A 21,942-nucleotide genomic window follows, 5' to 3' on the forward strand; every position below is an offset into this window, starting at 1 on the left:
ATGGAAGAGGTGAATAGAATGAGTCCTACAGAACCCAAAACATTGATTCTGTTAAACTACATGGTTGCAAAGGGGCATGCATTCCTGTTTGAGGTGGGGACATCCCATCATTCAGTTTGAAATGGCAGTGAAGACAGCAGTTGCTCAGGTATGTCCTGTGCTGTCTCCCCTGCCTCCCCTGGCAACACCATGTCCCCCGGGTCCCCCGTGGGGCTGCACCCAGCAACAGTCAGCCGAGCATGTGAGAGCTGGTGGGAGCCCTGGCTGAGGGGGAAAGGGTGTGCTTCTGGTCCTGCAAAGGGTCTGGGTCTGTTTCCAAGGCCCAGGCCAGACATTCCCCTCAAACACCTGCCCTCTGCTGTCCACCCTCCCCTCCCCCAGTCTTTGCTGTGCTGGAGCCACAAAGGGACGCACCATCAGCCCTCGTGATGGGTTTCATCTACTACGCACCTATCAAGGGTCAGACCTGGGCTGATGCGAAGGTGCACATCGTCCTTCGAGGCAGGCATCCACACTTCACCGACAAGGGCAGGAGGCTCAAAGAGGCTCCGTGACTAATGAGGTCACACAGGTCACTGAAGATCCCCACCTCCGATCTTTCCAGTCCCCTCCCCCAGCTCCCAGCACCAGCTCAGGACAGAAACTCAACTCACAACCGTTTCCTAACTGCTGCACACAGCAAGGGGCCGAGGTGCCCAGAAAAGGACACAAAATATTAATGTCCTACAGTCCTGGCATCCAGGCCTGGTTATGTCACTCAGCAGCTGCATGACATCGGGCAAACAACTTCCCCTCTCTGAGCCTTCGTTCCCTCATCTGGGACACAGGTATACTAATAGCGCCACCCCTCAGGGGTGTGGTGAGAAGTGGGTAAACGAGGCCTGAGCACAGTTGCCATCCTGCAGACCCTAATTGGGCAGGCGGGACCAGGAGTCCCGGGGGCCTGGCAATTCAGAGGGCTGGTGCTGGCTCTGATCCACAGGTGGTTTCCACGCCAGGAAACAGAGCAAAGGCGCCACTACAGGAAAAATGCCAAGTCTAGCTGGCAATTAAAGAGCTGCAAATTATAGCAACTTCAAGGTGTGATGACACACCTATTAGAGCAGCAAAAGAAAAGGAACAGGGTAAAAAGTGATGCTGATGGGGTGCTGGGAGGGTGTGGGGACAACAGCTTCTCTTCCCAGCAAGAGGAAGTGCGTGCTCACGCTCTAGGGCCAGAGAGTCTGGGTTCAAGTCTTGGCTCCACCATTAGCAGTTGGCGCTTGGGTGACTTCATCTCTCTAAACCTCATTTTTCCCATCTGTAAAGTGGGGTGATCAAAAAAAATCAGCTGCAGGGTTGTCTCAAGGAGTCAAAGAGTTCATATGTGTAAGACCCTGAGCACAGAGCACCTGGCTATGTTATTAGTGGTCATTGTTCCCTAAGGCCCCAGCTGTCGTGGCTCCAGGGATCCAGGGAAGGCAGGACTGGCCTCTACTCCAGTTGACTCGAGACAGGGTCACCCCTGTGCCAGCCTCCTGGCCCTGCATGCAGGCTGGAGACCATCTCCCAGGGGCCTGGCCACACCCAGGGAAGGGACCCTGAGTCCTCTCTCAGGACTGGCAACTGTCTCCTCCTTCCCTTCCCTCCTGGAGGCTGATCCAGAGGTTGGGGCTCAGAACCACTCCCTCATGGAGCTTGTTAAAATGCAGATACCCAGGCCCTGCCCCTGCCCCACTGCACTGGAATCTTGAGGAGGCTCAAGAATCTGTTTTGACAGCATTTAATGACATATCGCCAGGAAGGAGAACCAGTGGCCCTGAGGAAAGCCCCTCCCCTGAGCCTGGCTCAAAGGCTCCACCCGACCCAGAGTCAGCCCAGCTTTCCCGCCTCACCGCCCACCCTGTCCTCCAAACCTCTCACCTCCGGTCCCACCAAGTATGTCACCATTCTACACACAGGTCAATGTCCTGTGTGCCTCCATGCCTTTGCAACTGATGTTCCCCCTACCTGGATTCCCTCTCACTGTCCCTGTCTACCCAATATCTAGGGCCCCTTTAAGACCCAGCTCAAAAGTCAGCTCCCTGGGGGAAAACCCTTCCCAAGCCACAGGAACAGTCACTCCTAGCTCACCTGACCCCCACATCACAGTGTAGAGTGACAGCCAGGCCTGTGCCCTCTCTGTTTCCTCTACCAAAAGCCTCTTTCCTCTGCTCCCCAGAGGGCTGGCTCCTCATCCCTTGGGCCTCAGCCCCGATCACACCACTTCAAGGAAGCCCTCCTGGTTTTCTCCTGGATATCATGTAGCTCCAACGTGAGAGCGTGAACGCATAGGCCAGGGGCCTCATCTACCTCACCTGTCTTGGCCAGCTCCTCCTACTCAGCCCCAGTCCCAAGAATGGTGCCTGGCACACAGCAAGCACTCCATAAAAATTGTTGAATGAATGAATGGATAAACAAATGATCAAAAATCCATCTCCCTACACACTGTAAGCTCCCAGGGGAAGAGAAAGTGTCTACCCCTCCGTGTCTCTTGTGGCTAGCAGAATACTGGACAGGGGACACGTAGTAACATACTAAATGCGGAAGCAAAGGGACACAAAACTGCCTGTGTGTGTGCAGCAAGACTGGTGGGGACACAGAGCGGCATGGAGAGTCAGATATGAAGGCTCCTCGGTTCTGTTTCTGTAAAGTTGTTTAGGTTTGTGCTAGTGGGACCACTAAAATAAATAGCTACAATATATATACTGCATTTTGTTGATTCTAATAGGCCATCAATTTTAAGACCCAGCATTATTTTATGTGCCACCAAGAAAAAACACAGCAATTAAATTATGACACATCACGGACTATAACATGAGAGATCTTAAAATGTAGAAACAAAATCTGTGCACCTCAAGAGTCGGGGAAGCATGGTGCATGTGTGTGTGTGTGTGTGTGTGTGTGTGTGTGTGTATGTGAAGGTGTCTTTATCTGACCTAACACTAGCCTCTCTCTTCCCAGCTCAGGTCTGGGCCCCTCAGCTGCAGGGCTGTTTGTCCTCCACCAGCCCCCTCCCTCACAGGATGGGACCCCCATATGGCCCCCAGGGGCGGGGGCTGAGCCACAGAGGGGGGAGCAGCTGAGTGATCGGATACCTAGAACAAGGGAGGCTGGATGGTCTCCCGGTCCATGAGGCTCCAGGAAGGGGGGCCGTGGGGTCACAGAGCAGCACCCCAGGTCAGGTGGTGATGGTGACGCAGAGATAGTTACCGTGACCCGGAACGACGCAGCGGCTGAGGGCTCCATGCTGGGGCTCTTCTCTGAGAGGCTGCCAGGCAGGCTGCGCCGGGAGCCTGGCCTTTCTTGGGGCGACTCTGTCAACAGAGGGAGAGAGAGAGGGTAAGCACGGACAACTGAGGCCACCCCATCAGGTCCTCCTGTCATCCCATCCTGGCCAGAACAGCAGGTTGCCATGAAGTAGAACAGTCACTGTAAAAAAACAGTTTAGCAGTTCCCCAAAATATTAAAGACAGAATTATCGCATGACCCAGCAATTCCACTCCTAAGTGTATACCCCAAAGAATTGAAAACAGACACAAATACTTGTATGCAAATGTGCAGTGTGATTCGCAATAGCCGAAAGGTAGAAGCAATGCAAGTGTCCATTAATAGATGAATGGATGGAGACAGCTGTGCATCCACACAATGGAATGGTTATTCCGTCATCAAAAAGAATGAAAGTTCTGCCCAGCGGTGTGGCTCAGTGGTTGAGTGTTGACCCAGGAACCAGGAGTTCTCTGGTTCAATTCCTGGTCAGGGCACATGTCCAGTTTGCGGACCCAATCCCCAGTGCGGGGCGTGCAGGAGACAGCAGATCAATGGTTCTCTCTCATCACTGATGTTTCTATCTCTCTCTCCCTCTCCCTTCCTCTCTGAAGTCAATAAAAAGTATTTTTAAGAATAAATAAATAAATAAATAAATAAAAGGTCTCTTAAAACCCACACTTGGAGCCATCCATCTTGAGATGCAATGAGCTCCCTGCGACTGGAGGAATGCAAGAAGTCTCTTCCAGCATGAGAACCTGTGATCTCTGGCTTCCAATTCAGACCTTCTTTTCCAGGCTTTAAACTCGAGAGAAGTTCAAGGGCCCGGCAGGTAACGGAATCACGGGTAGCAGCCAGACGCTTAGCTCCAGCTGGTTATGTCAGTGTGGTAAGAAGGGCCCAGCGTAGCTACAGCTTCCCCCAGTTCAAGAGAAGCTGGAAATCTGGGTTTCTTAAAATATGAAATATTCCGATTTTATCTGGTGACAGCGCATTCAAAACGTTGAGCCCTGGCCTGAGCTTGCTTGTTGAAAACCTCCCAGGTCAGGCCGACCTGGCTGCTCCCTCACTGGCTCCCCCACACCACGCCTGGCACCGGCTGCCTCTTTCCCACTGCTCCAGCGATGGGCCCTGCAGAGGACTCCCTTCCTGCGCCTTCCAGCCTGAACCAGCCCAGAGGCCTTGGAGGGGACCTTGGTAACCCCTTCTGCCCCCAGCTCTTGGCCCACTTCCGCTCCTATAGCAACAGCCAAGAGCGAATCTCTCCTATCAACGTTTGCACAGAGAGGGGGGTGGGGTGGGGGGGATCGCCGCTTGCCTGCAGAACTCCTAACATCCACGCCTAAGCATTTCCACGTCCCCAGTCCCCTGCCTGGAGGCTGCTGCCTGGCAGGTGCTTGGGAAAGACCTGTTGACTCAAAAGGAAGAAAGGAACAGGGTGGAGGTTCCTCTGATGCCTGTGAACACACAGTTACAGTCAGAGGTGCACGCCCAGCAAACACACACGTTCACATCCACGCAGAAATGCCAGCGTGGACCGGCTCAGACCCACACCCCCAGGTCACATCCACGCGTGGGCGGCGCACAAACACCGGGCAGATGCCGGGGAGCAGGCTTTCCCAGGGGCAAGATGGGCCATGGGGGGCAATGTTTACACGTTCCGGGCCATTCCCTCCATGCAGCTGATTGGACAGGGGCCCCAGAAGTGTGGGAGGAGAGAACTGGCCCCTCCCCCCACTAGGACAGGCGCCAGGGAGGGGCTCTAGCAATGGTCAAGCAGACAAGCCACCTGGGGCCTAGGGGAGGTGGGCCGTCGGCCAGTGGGAACAGGTTCAGGCCCAGCTGACCACCGGGCAGCCCTGGGGCAGGGGTTGATACCAGGTCGGGAGGTGGACTGGCCACCCCTGGGCCACCACGACCCCTTCTCAGCCGGTGACCCCTTCTCTTATTGTGCTCCCTAATTAGATCCTTCCTAACTTTTCCTCTGGGATCCCTGCTCCTCTCACTTTAGGGAACACCCCCTTTTCCTGGGATTTTCCTAGGAAATCTCTTCCCATGCTCACAAGTCTGCCTTCACCTCTCCCCCACCACAACACCCCACCTCAGTCACCTCCATAGCCACGGTGTCCTACCCATGAGTGAGGCACTATGCTCAGCCTCCAGCAGCCTCTTCCTATCACCAACACACACACACACACACACACACACACAGTCACACTACCCCATCCTGGGCAGGCAGGTCCTCATGGCTCTAGCCAAGAGACACAAGGAGTCACCCAGTAGAACATGAGGAGCCCAGCAAAGCTGCCTCTCCTCTGAGACCAAGTCCGATGTGCCCACAACCTGGGTTCTCTGAGATGGCTTGGTCCAACCATCCATCTTACCAGTGAGGAAGCTGAGACCAGAGGAGAGGAACTTGCCCATGAGCCCCTAACCCATTAGGTCTATAGCAAGGATCATCTCAGGGACTTGCCAAATGGCCTTAAACTTCAATGCAAGCCCATCTACATCAAGAGGTAGAAAGGCAGCGAGGAGGCCTCAGGGCAGGGCCTGCACTCCAGAGGAAAGGAAGGAGATCCTTAGTCCCTTTCCAGGCAGCTTCTGCTTGGCCCCAGCTCCATTCTCCATCCTTCTCTATCCTGCCTTCTGCTCCAGGGGCTGCTGACCTGTGCAGACCACACCAGCCAAGCTTCATGGGGTCTGTCTGGCCAATGGGAAACGCTGGTGGGGGGTCAGGGGGGGAAGGAGAGGCACCTGGGCGGCCGGCTCCCTCCAGTGAAGTCCCAGCTACCACAATGACTGCGTTTCCCAGGCTTTCCCCTCCCTCAGGGCCTGGGTGGATCAGCCCCGGCTGTCACTAGCTCTGGGGTCCTGCACTCCTCTTCACGGTTCCCCACACCCGCCCACACCTCAAATCATCCTAGTGTAAGTGCCATCTGCTTCCTGCTGGACCCCCACCGAGCCACCAGGCGCCATCTCAGTGGCTGAGAACCAACCAGTCCCCATTCGTGCAGCTGATGGAACCTCCTTTCCGTCTGGACAGGAAACCAGACCTGAGAGAAGCTGCGATGTGGTCACACTGAATATCAGGGGCTCTGCTATTCACCAACACACCAAACACACCGGACAATTCCCGCAAGCCTGCCATGAGCTCTAACCACAAAGTTCATAGTCATAACCTCATGGGTCCCTGGGTTCTGGGCCAGCGTTTCCTTACCTCTTATTCATTATCTTTCCCCCTAATGAGTCTTTTTAAAGACATTTTCCCTAGTTTCCCCCCATAAAAATGTCATATCACATATATAGAAAGTAACTTTTATGCACTGCACATATATTGAGCTTTATACAGAAAAAGAGTTAAATTTTTGTCACCGCCCCCCTCCAAGAACCAATTTTTTGCCCACTCAATATTGTCCCTTTGAGAATGCAAGTTCTGGACCCATTCAAATATAACCCCCCCATGACAAATGAACAGCCTTGATGAGCTCCATTTTCCAGATGAGGAAACTGAGGTGCTGAGAGGCAAGTGACTTCCACTAAAGTTCCCCCGGCCAGGAAGTAAGAGTACATGCTGATATCCCCTTAAACTGTCCCCACCCCAAACCCACATTTAGGCCTCAGAGAAGGCTGAGCGAGCCTGGAGCAGGGGTGCGGGGAGGAGCCGAAGATTGGATGAGAAGACAGGATTCAACCCCAGCTCTGCTGTGTGCCTCCAGGCCATGCCCTTTCTGTCTCTGAGCTCACAATTTCTCAGCAGTGCAGTGATCAGGGGAGTCAGAGCAGCGACCATCTCCATTCCCCGCCACCACAACCAAAACAAAACCTTCTTTATTTGACACGCCGAGAAGTTGATCCCTGAGTCCTAACTCTGCCTCCAGGGATTTAGCTTTGAAAAAACACAGCTGCCTTTGGCCCTTGTTTCAGCAACTTGTCTTTTCTAACTTGGGGAGGCAGACACTGAGAGGCTTGGGCCTCATGCCCCCAGAGGTCTATACACAGATGGTACAGCATGAAGGTGGCACCCCCAAGGGCAGATTCTAGGAAGGGAGAACTGGCTGGCCGACCTCGTAGTCTCCCCAAGACATTGCAGCACTGGTCGAGAAGTCTCCCCTCAGCTCAGACTCACTATGTGACCTCCACATGACCTCCCAGGCTGCAGTCTGCAAAATCAGGTCACAGAACCAGCTGATCCTGGATCCCCTTTTCACTAAGAGGTCAAAAGAGTCTCCACTGTACCCGGAAGGCCAAGCTGCCTTCCTATTCTTGGAAACCACAGCCAGAGAAACACATTTTAACCTTCACGTGTTTGCAAAAAAATAAATAAAATAAAATCAGTTTCATTCAAATGCTGCTGGCTTGGTTGCCATGGACACCACCTAATCACGAAGGATGACTGTTACTTGTTCCCATGGAAACATGGAGGCCTGAGGAACATCCTGTAATTTCAGACAAGACACCAAATTTTAGTTGTCGGGTTGCAATGCCCAGGTCTTAATGCTTCAAAACAGGTAGAGGCAGTAACCTCTAATAGCAGCGTCAGGAGAAAAGTCACCATAAGGGAAAAAGAAGGCGTGCATGTGTGTGCTGGACCTCAACCGTGATCAGGAAAATGAAAATTAAAACTACCAGGTACCATTTCACACCTTTTTCACACCGAATAGGCAAAGATGAAAAAACACTGACCCCAAATGTTGACAGGAATGTAGAAAAATCTTTCATCACTGCAGGAGAAGTGAAAAGGGTTTGGAGAACAATTAGCCGATAACTAGTTGAAACTGACTGACACACTGACTCTGGGACCAGACATTTCCTTCCTACATGTCCAGTCTAGAAAAATGCTTCATCATTGCACATGGAGATCTGCACAAAAGATGACTACTGCGCTACTGTTCGTAGTGGCAATGCGGGGAGAGATGACTGCACCTTGAGGCAATTCCTCAGTGGAATACTATACAGCAAGGAAGAGGGTACAACACCAAGGGACGCTGTTCTGACCTTCAGAACTGCAATGGAACACAATAGTGCTACAGAAGACCCAGTTCTATAGGATCAACAGAAATAATACTCAGAAATATGAGGTTGAGTGAAAAATGTACATTTCAAAAGGAAACGAGAGCAACCCACTTTGTAGTGTTTTTTGTTTTTTTACAAGACTGTTCATGGCAGCTTCATTTGTGATAGCCCCAAACAGGAAACAACTAAAACGTCCTAGGTGAATGGTTAAACAAACTGGTACATCCATCAAGTGTGAAGCAGAATAATGCCAGCCCCAAAGAAGTCCAAACCCTAATTCCAGAACCTGTGGCTGTTACTTACATGGCCAAAAGGACTTCATAGATATATTTAAGATGAAGAAGTTGGAGGTGAGAGTTTATCCTGGAGTATCCAGGTGGGGATCATCTTAAATGTGGAAGAGGAAGGGAGAAAGATGAGTCAGAGAGATGTAATGATGAAGAAGAGGCAGGAGGGAGTCTAAGCATGATAGGAAGGATGGAAGAAGCCAAGAAATGTGGGTGACCTTCGTCTAGAAACTGGGAACAGCCTCAGCTGACAGCCAGCAAGAAAATAGGGACCTCAGTCCTACAACCACATGAAACTGAATTCTGCCAGGAACTGGCAATGAAGTTGATTTTTCCCCCTACAGCCTTCAGAAAGGAAGGCAGCCTGCTAACCCCTTGGTTTTATTCCTGCAAGACTGTTGACCTCCAGTACCGCAAGAAGACAAATCTGTATTGTTTAAGCTTCTAAGTTTTAGTTTGTTATGGCAGCAAGAGAAAGCTAACACACAAACTATGAAGTACTGAGCAATGAAAAAGAAATGCACTATTGCTACGTAGAGTAACTTGGGAGGATCTCAAGGTCATTGTGCTAAGGGGGGAAAGCCAATGTCAAAAGGCCACATTGTGTATGATTCCACTTATGGCATTCCCAATGCGGTTGAGTTTCAGAGATGAACAATCGATTAGTGATCACAGGGGTTAGGGAGGGTGGGCAGCAGGCAGGTGGGTGTAACTACAAAGGAGCAGCACCACAGAGATCTTTGTGGTGATAAAGTCTTGGGTCTTTTTTTAATTCAAAATTGCCGAGTTTGACTTTATTTTGTTGTTATTGTTATTCCTCACCTAAGGATATTTTTCCATTGATTTTTAAAGAGAGTTTGGGGGTGGCGGGGGGTGGAGGGGAGGAAGAGGGGAGAGACATCAATATGAGAGACACGCATCAATTGGATGCCTCCCACACACGCCCTGACCGGGGCCAGGGAAGGAACCCACAGCCAAGGTATCTGCCCTTGACTGGGAATTGAAACCCAAGATCCTTAGGTGCATGGGCTGACAGACACACCGGCCAGAGCAAGTCTCGTATCTTGACTGCAATGGTGGTTACACGAATCTACATGTGATAAAATGACACGGAAGTATATGCACACATCTCACCAACGTGCAGAAAAGAGGGACAGCAGCAGCCCCTGACATCTGGAAGTTTGCCTGGCACTCGCAGCTCTGCCATGTTATGCTCCTGTTGGACACAAACAATCCCACAGGCTACCAACCCGAGACAAGGTCACCATGATCAAGTGAGGCCAAACAAGGCCACTGCATAATTTTGTTTAAGCATCTGACAAAAGCCAGGTCACAGCCCGCCGGCATGGCTCAGTGGTTGAGCATTGACCTCTGAACCAGGAGGTCATGCTTCAATTCCCGGTCGGGGCACATGCCCAGGTTGTGGGCTTGATCCCCAGTGTGGGGCATGCAGGAGGCAGCCAATCAATGATTCTCTCTCATTATTGATGTTTCTATCTGTCTCTGTCTCTCCCTTCCTCTCTGATATCAGTAAAAATACATATATTTTTAAAAAGCCATGCCACCCACAAAGTCCCAAACACCACCCGTGGCTAAAACAAGTGACTGCTGCTGCTTCACAAGCCCAGCTCTCCTCATGCTGCCTCGTCTCCCTGGAGATAAGATTTGCGATCACCCATCACACACTTGGCCACCCTTCCTGACAGCAGCCAATCTAGCAGGAGCTCCGCTTCCTTAGACTTCCCCAAAATCACCTGACCAACGCTCAAATCCTCCTGGCATAGGAGGTTCTTTCTACCGCCCCGCGGTTCCCCAGTGTGTGGTCCCCTTCGCTGCAATGATGAATAAATCCGACTTGTTCAACTAGAGGTGTGTTCCTGGCGGGCCTCTGTCTGGAGGGCACTGACGCGGGAGGATACTGTACTACAATTACAGGAAAACTGCGTGAAGGGTCCATGAAAACCTCTGTTTTCGCAAGTGCCTATACACCTGTAATCATTTCAAAATAAAAGGTTCATGACTAGCCTATTGAACTATATGGAATAATCGTATCTGTGTGTAAACAATTGAGATTTCCATCCCGAGAAACTAGCTGCATAAGGATTGGTATCCAGTGTTACCTGAGGGGAGAGTGGCCAGCCATCACGGTGAGAGGCACAGGAATAGAAAGATCCCTGCCAAGTGGGGCTCTCCAGGCGCACATATGTTTGCTGTTTATGTGGTTCAACTACTGCGATGTTTCCCTTTCTGTTTGTAGATGTGTGCGCTTCATAGAAAAATATCACAAACAGTTCTCACACACTTGTTACCAGAGGTTTTCTTTGGAGAATGGGACAGGCTACGGGTGGGAACAGATGATGGTGCTATTTCCTGAATGAAGAATAACAGACTTCCCAAAACTAAAGTATAAATAGGTGGTATGATGATTCAGTACAAACTGTGCCTTCTGAGTATGGCTGAGGAGGAAAGAGGAAAAGAAACAAGAAAAAAAAAGTGACATCAACAGCAGCCCAAGTGACCAGAGAGAGAAAGTGGATCAGGAAAGGCCACAAAGTAACCTGCGGGTAAAGGAACATAAGAGCTCCCAAGACTAGAGTGCCTACGGGTTACTGTCCCCGGGTCCCCAACCTCGGGAGGGCCCAGGTGAACTTGAGGAAGAGCCAAAGGTGAAATCACCATGGCAACAGGGCACGGAGTCTTCAGATTGATAGGACATTCCAGACATAGTAGTCCAGCTGATGCGCGCGTGTGTGTGTGTGTGTGTGTGTGTGTGTGTGTGTGTGTGAAAGAAGCACATCTGTACTGTTATTATCCGCTCTTAACAGTTAGCCAAATAGTGGGTTTGCCAAAATATTGCATTGATAAGCTGGTAGGTCTCCTTGCACACTTTCCAGATCAGCCTTTGGTCATCCATCTTTGGGAGAGTGAGGAGAGGTGCTCCTTAGAAGTCATTAAACCTTACCCACCTGAGCTAGGCACAACAATGGCCCCTAAAGGACCCACATCCTGACCCCTAGAACCTGAGAGTGTTACTTTCTATGGCAGATGTGATTGAATTAAGAAGGTGGAGATGGAGAGATCGTCCTAGATTATCTAGGTGGGTCCACTGCAATCACAAGGGACGTCCCAAGAGAGAGATAAGAGGACTAAGGAAGGCAGAGAAGGAGATGTGATGATGGAAGCAGAGGTGGGAATGATGTGGGGCCATGAGTCAAGGAACACAGCAGAAAGTTGATGAAATCAGGAGAAACCAAGATGGCGGCGTAGGTTAACGCTGGAGATCGCTGCCTCAAACAACCACTTCAGAGATATAACTAAAGGACAGAACGGACATCATCCAAAACCACAGGAAGGCTGGCTGAGTGGAAATTCTACAACTAGGAGGAAAGAGAATATCATACCCAGACTCAGAGGAGGCGCAGTGCTGAAGTGAAAGCCTCAGGTGCGGAGTGCGTGCACGGAGCGGGCTGGTGGCGGAGGGCGCGGTTGTTGTTTTCAATCTGGAGGGAGTTTCAGACTCTGAGCTCCAGATCCAGGCAAGTCTCTGGGGACCAAGACTCAAACAGGTTTGCAGCAGTTGCTGGGACTCTGTGAGGCAGAGCCCCTAGGGACAGAACTGAGAGCAGCCATAACTGCTCGCTCCGCCCACCCTGTAGAGCCCCTGGGACCCGCCCCGCCCAAGCCCTGCGCAGAGCCATTTGCCGGATAGCCTCAGGCAAAGGCTAGATTAGCACCGCCTTAGAGATCCAGCACAGAAGCCCTCCCACTGCAGACCCAGCGGACTCTCATAGCCAGTTAGCCTGGAGGTCAAATCACCCCCGGTATTGCCGACATCAATCAAGGCTTAAAGGCAACAAGACTGCGCACAAAGACCACTAGAGGGTGTACCAAGAAAGCATAAAAAATGCGGAGACAAAGAAACAGGACAAAACTGTCAATGGAGGATATTGAGTTCAGAACCACACTTTTAAGGTCTCTTAAGAACTGTCTAGAAGCTGCCGATAAACTTAGTAAGGCCCTCGAAAAGACTGGTGAGACCGCCGATAAATGTAGTGAGATCCTCAAGAAATCTAATGAGACCCTCGATGTTATATTGGGGAACCAACTAGAAATTAAGCATACACGGACTGAAATAAAGAATATTATACAGACTCCCGACAGCAGACCAGAGGAGCGCAAGAATCAAGTCAATGATTTGAAATGCGAGGAAGCAAAAAACACCCAATGGGAAAAGCAAAATGAAAAAAGAATCCAAAAATGCGAGGATAGTGTAAGGAGCCTCTGGGACAGCTTCAAGCGTACCAACATTAGAATTATAGGGGTGCCAGAAGATGAGAGAGACCAAGATATTGAAAACCTATTTGAAGAAATAATGACAGAAAACTTCCCCCACCTGGTGAAAGAAATGGACTTACAGGTCCAAGAAGCGCAGAGAACCCCAAACAAAAGGAATCCAAAGAGGACCACACCAAGACACATCATAATTAAAATGCCAAGAGCAAAAGACAAAGAGAGAATCTTAAAAGCAGCAAGAGAAAGAAACCCAGTTACCTACAAGGGAATACCCATACGACTGTCAGCTGATTTCTCAACAGAAACTTTGCAGGCCAGAAGGGAATGGCAAGAAATATTCAAAGTGATGAATACCAAGAACCTACAACCACGATTACTTTATCCAGCAAAGCTATCATTCAGAATTGAAGGTCAGATAAAGAGCTTCACAGATAAGAAAAAGCTAAAGGAGTTCATCACCACCAAACCAGGATTATATGAAATGCTGAAAGGTATCCTTTAAGAAGAGGAAGAGGAAGAAAAAGGTAAAGATACAAACTATGAACAACAAATACGCATCTATCAACAAGTGAATCTAAGAATCAAGTGAATAAATAATCTGATGAACAGAATGAACTGGTGATTATAATAGAATCAGGAACATAGAAAGGGAATGGACTGACTATTCTTGGGGGGGAAAGGGGTGTGGTAGATTCGGGAAGAGACTGGACAAAAATCGTGCACCTATGGATGAGGACAGTGGGTGGGGAGTGAGGGCGGAGGGTGGGGCGGGAACTGAGAGGAGGGGAGTTATGGGGGTGGGGGAAAGAGGAACAAATGTAATAATCTGAACAATAAAGATTAAAAAAAAAAAACACAAAAAAAAACCCACAAAGCATTATACACAAGTTCTGAGCTCTATAAACAGGAATTCTTAAAGTTCCGGAGTTGTTAATATTATCAGAATTGTCGTCATTTCAAAGTTTCTACCTGTTATCTCGGGAATTGAACTCGGCATTAAATGTAGTTAGATTCTAAAAAAATAAATAAATAAATAAATAAAGTTGATGAAATCAAAAAAAAAAAAAAAAAAAGGAACACAGCAGAATCTAGAACAGGGGTGGGCAAACTTTTTGACTCGAGGGCCACAATGGGTTCTTAAACTGGACCGGAGGGCCGGAACAAAAGCATGGATGGAGTGTTTGTGTGAACTAATATAAATTCAAAGTAAACATCATTACATAAAAGGGTACGGTCTTTTTTTTTTTTTTTTTTTTTAGTTTTATTCATTTCAAACGGGCTGGATCTGGCCCGCGGGCCGTAGTTTGCCCGCGGCTGTTCTAGAAGCTGGAAAAGGCAAGGAAATTGATCCTCCCCAGACCTGCCAGGAGGAATGTAGTCCTGCCGACATCTTTTTTTTTTTTTTTTTAAATATATATTTTATTGATTTTTTACAGAGAGGCAGGGAGAGAGATAGAGAGTCAGAAACATCGATGAGAGAGAAACATCGCTCAGCTGCCTCCCGCACATCCCCCAGTGGGGATGTGCCCGCAACCCAGGTACATGCCCTTGACCGGAATCGAACCTGGGACCTATCAGTCCGCAGGCCGACGCTCTATCCACTGAGCCAATCCAGTTTCGGCCTGCCGACATCTTGATTGTAGCCCCAGGAAACTGATTTCAGACTTCTGACCTCCACAACTGTCAGATAATAAATCCATGTTGTTCTAAGACACTAAATTTGACAGTGGCAATAGGAAACCAATCCACCCACTGATGAAAGCACAACTTATTCCAATTACATTGAAGTAACGATAGAGGGAGAGCGGTAGCAGAATACTGGCCGATTTAGGATTGTGTACTCGCAAGGTCTCTCACCTCTCCTTTTCCAAATCTACAGCTGCCTTAGAAAAGGAGACCAGCCCTGGCCCGTGTGGCTCTGTTGGTTGGAGCAGGTTTGATTCCAGTCAGGGCACATACCCAGGTTGTAGGTTTGATCCCTGGTCAGGGTATGTACAGGAGTAGGGGTGCTTATAGGAGGCAACCAATCAATGGTTCACTCTTGTATTGATGTTTCTCTCTTCCCCTCTCCTTTCCTCCCTCTCTACAGTCAATAAAAACATATCCTCATGTGTGAGGATTAGAAAAATTTTTTTAAAGAAAAGGAGACGAGCTTCCTCTTGGAAATATAACATTCATCACCATATATAATGTAAATGTCTTTCTTCGCATACATTCATTATCAAATGACATCAGTGATAACCACATACTATATCTGAAAACCACAAAAGTATATGGCACCTTGTTGGCTATGTCATAATAGATGTTTTCATGTCTGCACATAAAGAACATTTCATCTTTTAATACTCACTCAGCACCCTGTGTATTTATCCTTTGAATAGATGCTGATTACATCAATAACACTTCTTTAGGGTTTATAAGTCATAATGATAGCACCCCAGAGGGAACCATGATGATCCAAACATAATATCCATATGTATTATTAAATTCATCCTATTTTCCATTCATGCAGAAAATACAAACCATTTCTTTTTGCCCCCAACTTCCACCTTAGTGCTTAATATTCTGCACTTTTGTTCAAAAACTGTATTATTAAATCAGAACAACACAACTATATAACAGGCTTATTTTTTTTCCAACAAATTTAAATGGGCATAAGTTTTAAATGTGTATAGATTGATTTTTACATATAACTTTAAACTCTCTTTACCTTTCTGTGTTTTAAATTATCTCCAAGTTTCTAAGTTAATGATTTAATAGTAAAGCAAACTGAATTTCGGTTCCTTGTGTAATTTTTAGCCTGAGGAAGAGCTGGCCCATAGATTACATATCGGATCCAGGAAGGGACATGAAGTTGTAATTTGGAAAAAATAACAGAGCGGACCATTTTATGTCTTAGGATAGACCACCTGTGACTGCCTGGGAACTTGGGGGAAAGGGGAGTTGATGCCTACATGCAGCTCATGCCACCTGCTGTGCCATGAGCCCAGAGTCCTTTGTCTCTGACCCAGGAGTCTCATGTCTCCTGACAGCACCCATGAACCTCTACCAGGTTAGGTTGTTGGCTTGCAAGTAAGGTAAACTCTCCACCCCACACAGTAATTAACAGAGGGCATCAAAAATACTGAGGAATAAATTTAACAAAATGAGTACAAGACTAATAGCTTTAAAAATATTGCGGAAAGACACTGAAGAAAATCTCAGTAAATGGAGATATACACATTTGGGAAGCCTCACTACTGTTAAGATGCCATTTCTCCCTCCCACAAACTGATTGGTAGATTCAAATATGCAATTGCAGTCAAAATCCGAGCAGGCTTTTTGAAGACACTGACAAGCTCAATTTTAAATTCAGATGGCAAAGCGAAGGACCTAGAATAGCCAAACAATCTGGAGAAAGAAGAAACAGGTTGAGAGACGTATATTACTTGGTTTAAAAACATACGTTATAATGTTGAAATATAGCTGAAGTAATGAAGGCAGTATGGTTTTAGCATAAGGATGGACATACAGACCAATGAAACAGAAGAAAGTGCAGAAATAGTCCCACACAGATATGGTCGACTGATTTTGGGGGAAAGTTCAAAGTCAATTGATGGTGGGAAAGATAGTTTTTTCTACAAATAGTCTAAAACAAGTAGATTTCTGCATGCAATAAAAATGGCCTACCAGCCCTGGCCGGTGTGGCTCAGTTGGTTGCAGTGTTGTCTAGCACACCAGAGGGGGCAGTTCAATTCCTAGCTAGGCACACACCCAGGCTTCAGGTTCCATCCCCAGTTGGGGCGAGTTCAGGAGGCAATGCATTGATGTTTCTCTCACATCAATGTCTCTTTCTCTTTGTCTCTCTCTCCCCCTCTCTCCCCCCTCCCTACCTCTCTCTCAGATCATTTTTCTTTCTTAAAGGACTATTAGAAAGCATGGAGAAATAAATCTAAGAAGGACATTGATTTTGCCATATAGTCGTATTTTTAGCCTAAAACTGACTCCTGAAGTAAGAAACATCAGCTCCAACTTTAATGAGAAGAAAGTGAGGTTCCGACACATCAAGCCTGAAAAATAAAACATGACCAAACAGCTAGAAAACGCAGAGGTGGGATTCGAGCCCGGCAACCTCTAAATCTAGGGGCTGCCCCGTGAGAAAGGAGCCTCTGTGCACAGACCAGTGAGAGGGCGGGTCCCAAGTCGCCCAAAATCTGCGTTTCCTCCCTGCCTTTGGCTTCTCCCTACATTTCCAGGGCCATCCCAGCCTGGCTAACAGGCAGAAAAGGATGCCTCGCCTGGTACCTCATGTTTTGTGTCCATGATGTTGGGCGTGGGGAAGGGTAGGTGTCATGAGACAATGGAACTTCGATGCTTGTCGTCTCTCGAGTGGAAATGGATCAGAGTTCACATTGTCTTTAAGTCCAGGATGTGGGTCAGAGTCAGTGGAGGGTACCCACTGTTGCCGGGGTGGGGTCTGCTGGGAGAGAGGCACGGAGATGACCCAACAGGGTTGGGGTCCAGGGACTCGCTACCTGGCCTGAGAACCCTTAAGGTAGAGCATCCAGCAGTCAAGCTGCTGGTGCTCAGGGAGTCGGGGGAAGAGGGAGCCTAGGAGACGCGTTCCCTCCAGTTCTGCCCCAGGACCCGGGTAGGCCTCTGACAGGGCCGTGCAGGGTCCGCGCCCTGGCCCCTGGCTGGCTCCGTGTAAGTCCTGCAGACTTTTCAGCCTCTGCAGACAGTGACCAGCTCTTCTTTACGCCCTTTGTCTGGGGCCCCTTAACCACTGCCTCTGACACTACCCGCTTCCCATCCCTCCCCCTGACATGCACCTCACTTTCAAAGACTCCCCAGCCTTCCAGAAAACTCCAGGTTTCCTGGGCACTCCAGGGATCGGTGAAGGGGCCTGAAGTCTTCTCTCATCTCTGAGTCTCTTTCTCCCCCTTTGCTTTCTGAGGATCCCGGCACACTTCAGTGTCACCTTCCCCATTTTCATTCCTGAGTGTTTGCCTGCGACTCTTCGCTCTGCAGCCACAGGGCCTATGCCGGCCGGAGGGCTGGCCTTTGTTCTGTGCTGCCGAAATTGAGGAAAGTAAGGCGGTCCCAGGGTTCGCTCCTCAGGGCTGTGTGCAGTTTCTCTCTGTTTGTCTTTGGGACACAACACAGCACCACACGTTTTGTAGTGTTTGCATATGTAGTAAAGTATAAAAAAGCAAGTGTGGGCAGGACACACAGCACCCTCAGGAGGCTGGTCACCCCTGGAGAGGGTTGGGAGGCTTTAGCTCTCCCTCAGGGGTCGGCAAATGTTTCCCCTGAAGGACCAGAAAGTCAGTATTTTAAGCTTCCACTGCTCAATTCTGGTGACAGACAGTGAAAGCGGCCACAGACAATACAGTAGGTAAATGAATGAGTGTGGCTGTGTTCAATAAAACTTAACATATGGACACTAAAATGAGAATGACATATCATTTTCACGTGTTATAAAATATTATTCCTCTTTCGAATTTTGTTTCAACCCCTGAAAAATGGAAAAGCTATTCTTAGCTCGCAGGTCACCCGAGACAGGTGGCAGCCGGATCTGGCCCGCAGGCTGCACTCTGCCGACCCCTGCTGTCTCTGAATCACTCTACTTCTAAGAAAGAGGAAAAGAGAAGAGAAGAAAGTGCGGCCGTGTTAACATTTGTTAAACCTGAAAGGTGAGTGCACGGGTGTCTGCAATATTATTTTCTATACTTTTTATACTTTCCAATATTTTAGAATTTCCAAAAATCTAAGAAAGAAAGGGAAAAGCCTAGAAACAACCCCCAAATACACCCAAGGCTTATCACTGGGCGCCGGAATTAAAGGTGATTTTTATTTTCTTCTCTTCTGCTGTGGATTTTATTGCTTTTTTTTCATCCTGGGAGTTGGAGGAGGAGGAGCAGAGAAACATCAACATAAACAGGTACAAGTGACACTTGTAGCAGCCTCTGGGGGAAAGAGATGCCAAGGAACCATCTGGAAGGTTTGACCCCCACAGGCATCACATTTTATTTCTGGAGCAGCCCTAATAGAGCTGCAATTAACCCCTCAGGCTTTAGATGAACAGATAATGACAATTCGCCCAACCTATAATGACAGCTTATGCTGCCTCGCATCTAATTGTTAGAAGTGCTTCTGACCCTAGGATGTTTAGGGACTTGTCTGAGGTCACACAGTATTTATGGTGCACTTGGGACTCACCTGGCCACCCTCCTGAGCCAGCTCAGTCCCCAAAAGAGAGGTACAAATAATCAGAAACCCACTTTTTCCACAGATTGCCAGTTTATTGGTTTCCGATCTCCAAATCCAAGTTTTATAAATCTCCGTGCCAAGAGGGACACGAAGAAGCAGCCCCATGTCTGGCTACCCTGCTCCCTCTGGCCCCACTCTCTCTTCTCCTCCCCTCTGCTCCTGTATCCTCCAGGGACTTGGGGGGGGAGGGGTAGAGCCTCAGAGCCCCCACATCTTCCTCCCTGCACTCTGCCTTTTTCATTTCACAGCGGTGTCAACGCATCACCTCCAACGGCCAAGAAAAAAGAACTAACACAGCCCAGATGCCGACGGTGCTCTCCTGTCCGTCAGGAGGAAGAGAGGAGGGAAATAAAAGCCAACAAGACTTCCAAAACCAAAATCCCCAAACCTCCTCTCGGGTACCCGGCAGCTGTCAAAGTCAGCACAGGAACCTGGCGAGGGCGGGGAACCATCCGGAATGAAAGCCAGGCAGCCGTGGAGTCGGAGACTCACAGACCAAGCCCGGCTGCATTTCCAAGGGCGCGATGGGCGTCCTCGCAGGCTCGGCTATTCTGCTAACGTACAGGTGGTCCGTCTAGACTGCAGAACGGGCCTGTCTTTTCCGAGAACCGAGTCCACTCCTCCACCGCCGCCCCCCCCCCCCCCGCCCCATTATTATTATTGGAGGGCCATTGAGATTCCCCTTGCTTCCTCATTTATGCAATCAGAGGAAATTGCAACAAAAAGAGCTGCTCCCAACTGAAGGCCACGTGGGCCAATTTCAGATGGATAATTAAATATTGAACAAACGCTGAAATGCCTCTACGGGCTCGGGGTGGCTAAAAATAACCACCCTGCCACTCCAGGCGAGGGCATCTCGCCTGCTCGTTCTCAAATCCTTCCTCCCAGCAACTGTCGACACCAACCTTCTCAGGGAACAGCAGAGAGGGGATAAGGGGGGTGACTCCCCAAACACCTACTTCACAGAAAACAAAACTTCAGCTCCCAGCAAGCTCTGAATGTTCCCGACCAGGAAATACTCTCCCTTTCCTGACATTTAACCAAGTGGCCTCGACAGGAAGGTGCAGGGGAAATATCGTAGCTGTTCGTTCCTGTTAAAAATAGGCAGAGACTTCGGGTCATTTCTAAGAGAAACACATATGTGGTCCAGGATATGAGCACGTTTGTGTCAAATTACACAGGAGTGTCCCCCGCCGAGAAGACCCAACAAGGAGTCCAGCTGCCTCAGTTTCCCTAGCCGGGCTAATCTTAGGAAAAGCAACAAACAAAATCAAGGCATCTGGACTCCAGACTGGGTCTCGCACTACCACCTTTACATGACCTTGGGCAAATGGCTTGGCTCTGTGGGCCTCGGTTTCCCCAGTTGTCAAGGGGAACAGGTGGCTCCCAGTGCTGAGCTGAGCTGCAAGAGGGCACAGGACAATCTCTCCAACCTCCCCTGACAGCAGGCAAGCAAAGCAGGCTCCGACCCCTCCCTGTACCACCCAGTTTCAGGAAGTATAGACGCCATGGGGCAGAGACAGAGCACCCAGAATCAGGACTCTAAAGGTTATCCCCTGAGGTCGAAGGCACACACTGGGCCCGTCCAGTCCTCCCTGGACTACACCCACCGAGGAAAAGAAGCACTGGCTTCTGCAGGTGTCGGCTTCGGCGCCCACTGGCCTCGGTCCGAAGCTTGCCTCCACGGCGAGCGAGCGACTTGACCACCCTGAGCTCCGTTTCCTCACCTGGCAAAGGGAAGCGATGACAATGACCCCTACCTCCCGAGAGGGCTGGAAAGGTAAAAATGAGATCATCAGGGGGAGCTCTGGGCACAGGGCCTGGCACACGTTCAGCTGGGTAAAAGGAGGCTACGGCCTTCCTTACTCTTAAAGGTGATGAGGAAGGGCTGGAAACACACACAGAGGCCAAAAGGCTGACATTCAGCCGATGAGCTGGGGTCTCTGGACTCTGTCCAGCACCTGGATAGCTCTGGGAAGTGGGTCTCGGGCTGGCTGCCTGTCTCCAGGGATTTCACACCAGGGAGCACTAAGCTATCAGCACAAAGGGACTTGGTGGAGAAACAGGGCTGAGCCCATAAGGCCTGAGACCTGTCCAGGGAATGCATATGGTGGGCAGGCATGACTGCCAGCAGGATACAGGGGTGGGGGTCCTGGGAGAGATGGGGCCTGGGGGATCACCTGAGTCAGCCAGGCAGGCAGAGGAGCCACCAGGAGGGTTGACCCCACACTGATGCCAACAAGGTCATTCCTGCCCCCCTCTTGCGTTATGGCCAAGATTGTGGGAAATGATGGTCGAGAACACTTGGTAGAGTCGCTGACTGTGCAGATCAGACCGGAGAAAGAGGTGGCCTTATCCAAGCTCAGGTCTAACCCCAGAAACATCTGGACAGTGAGGTGGTGCATTTACACACTCAGGATCTGGAGTCCGGCAGAGATGGGCTCCACTGTCCCTGAGCTACGTGATGATGGCGAGTCTCGCATGTAGTTTCCTCACCTACAAAATAAGGGTAATACCAGTGTCCCTCTCACAGGGTTGGTGTGAGCATCAAATCAGATAAGGCAAGTACAGAGTTAAGCTCACTGGCAGGCACTGAGTAGGCCCTCAGCAAAGAGAAGCCATTTTTACCTTTATTACCTGCCATGAGAGGGAGTAGTGAGCCTCCCAGTCTCTGAGGTGTGTAAGGGTGAGGAGGGCCTGGAGAAGCTGGGGTCAAGCTCCAAAGGAGGGACTGTGTCTCAGCGGGAACAGAGGAAGAGACAAGTCAGAAAAAGGTATATATACAGTTTCAGGGGCACATCCAAGTTAGGGG

At 49.4% G+C, this 21,942-nt stretch overlaps 1 protein-coding gene across 6 annotated transcripts in view; it reads right to left on the reverse strand.

The window, feature by feature from the left end:
* DAB2IP (DAB2 interacting protein) overlaps positions 1–21,942 on the reverse strand; it is a 180,374-nt gene that overhangs the window by 92,146 nt on the left and 66,286 nt on the right. For all 6 annotated transcript variants that reach the window (XM_059657761.1, XM_059657759.1, XM_059657764.1 and 3 more), the window contains exon 2: positions 3,232–3,335. In XM_059657761.1, the coding sequence (XP_059513744.1) occupies positions 3,232–3,335 (104 nt within the window). The remainder of the gene's footprint in view (positions 1–3,231; positions 3,336–21,942) is intronic.

The sequence above is a fragment of the Myotis daubentonii genome, chromosome 11, assembly GCF_963259705.1.
Source record: "Myotis daubentonii chromosome 11, mMyoDau2.1, whole genome shotgun sequence".
In the NCBI taxonomy this organism is placed as follows: Eukaryota; Metazoa; Chordata; class Mammalia; order Chiroptera; family Vespertilionidae; genus Myotis; species Myotis daubentonii.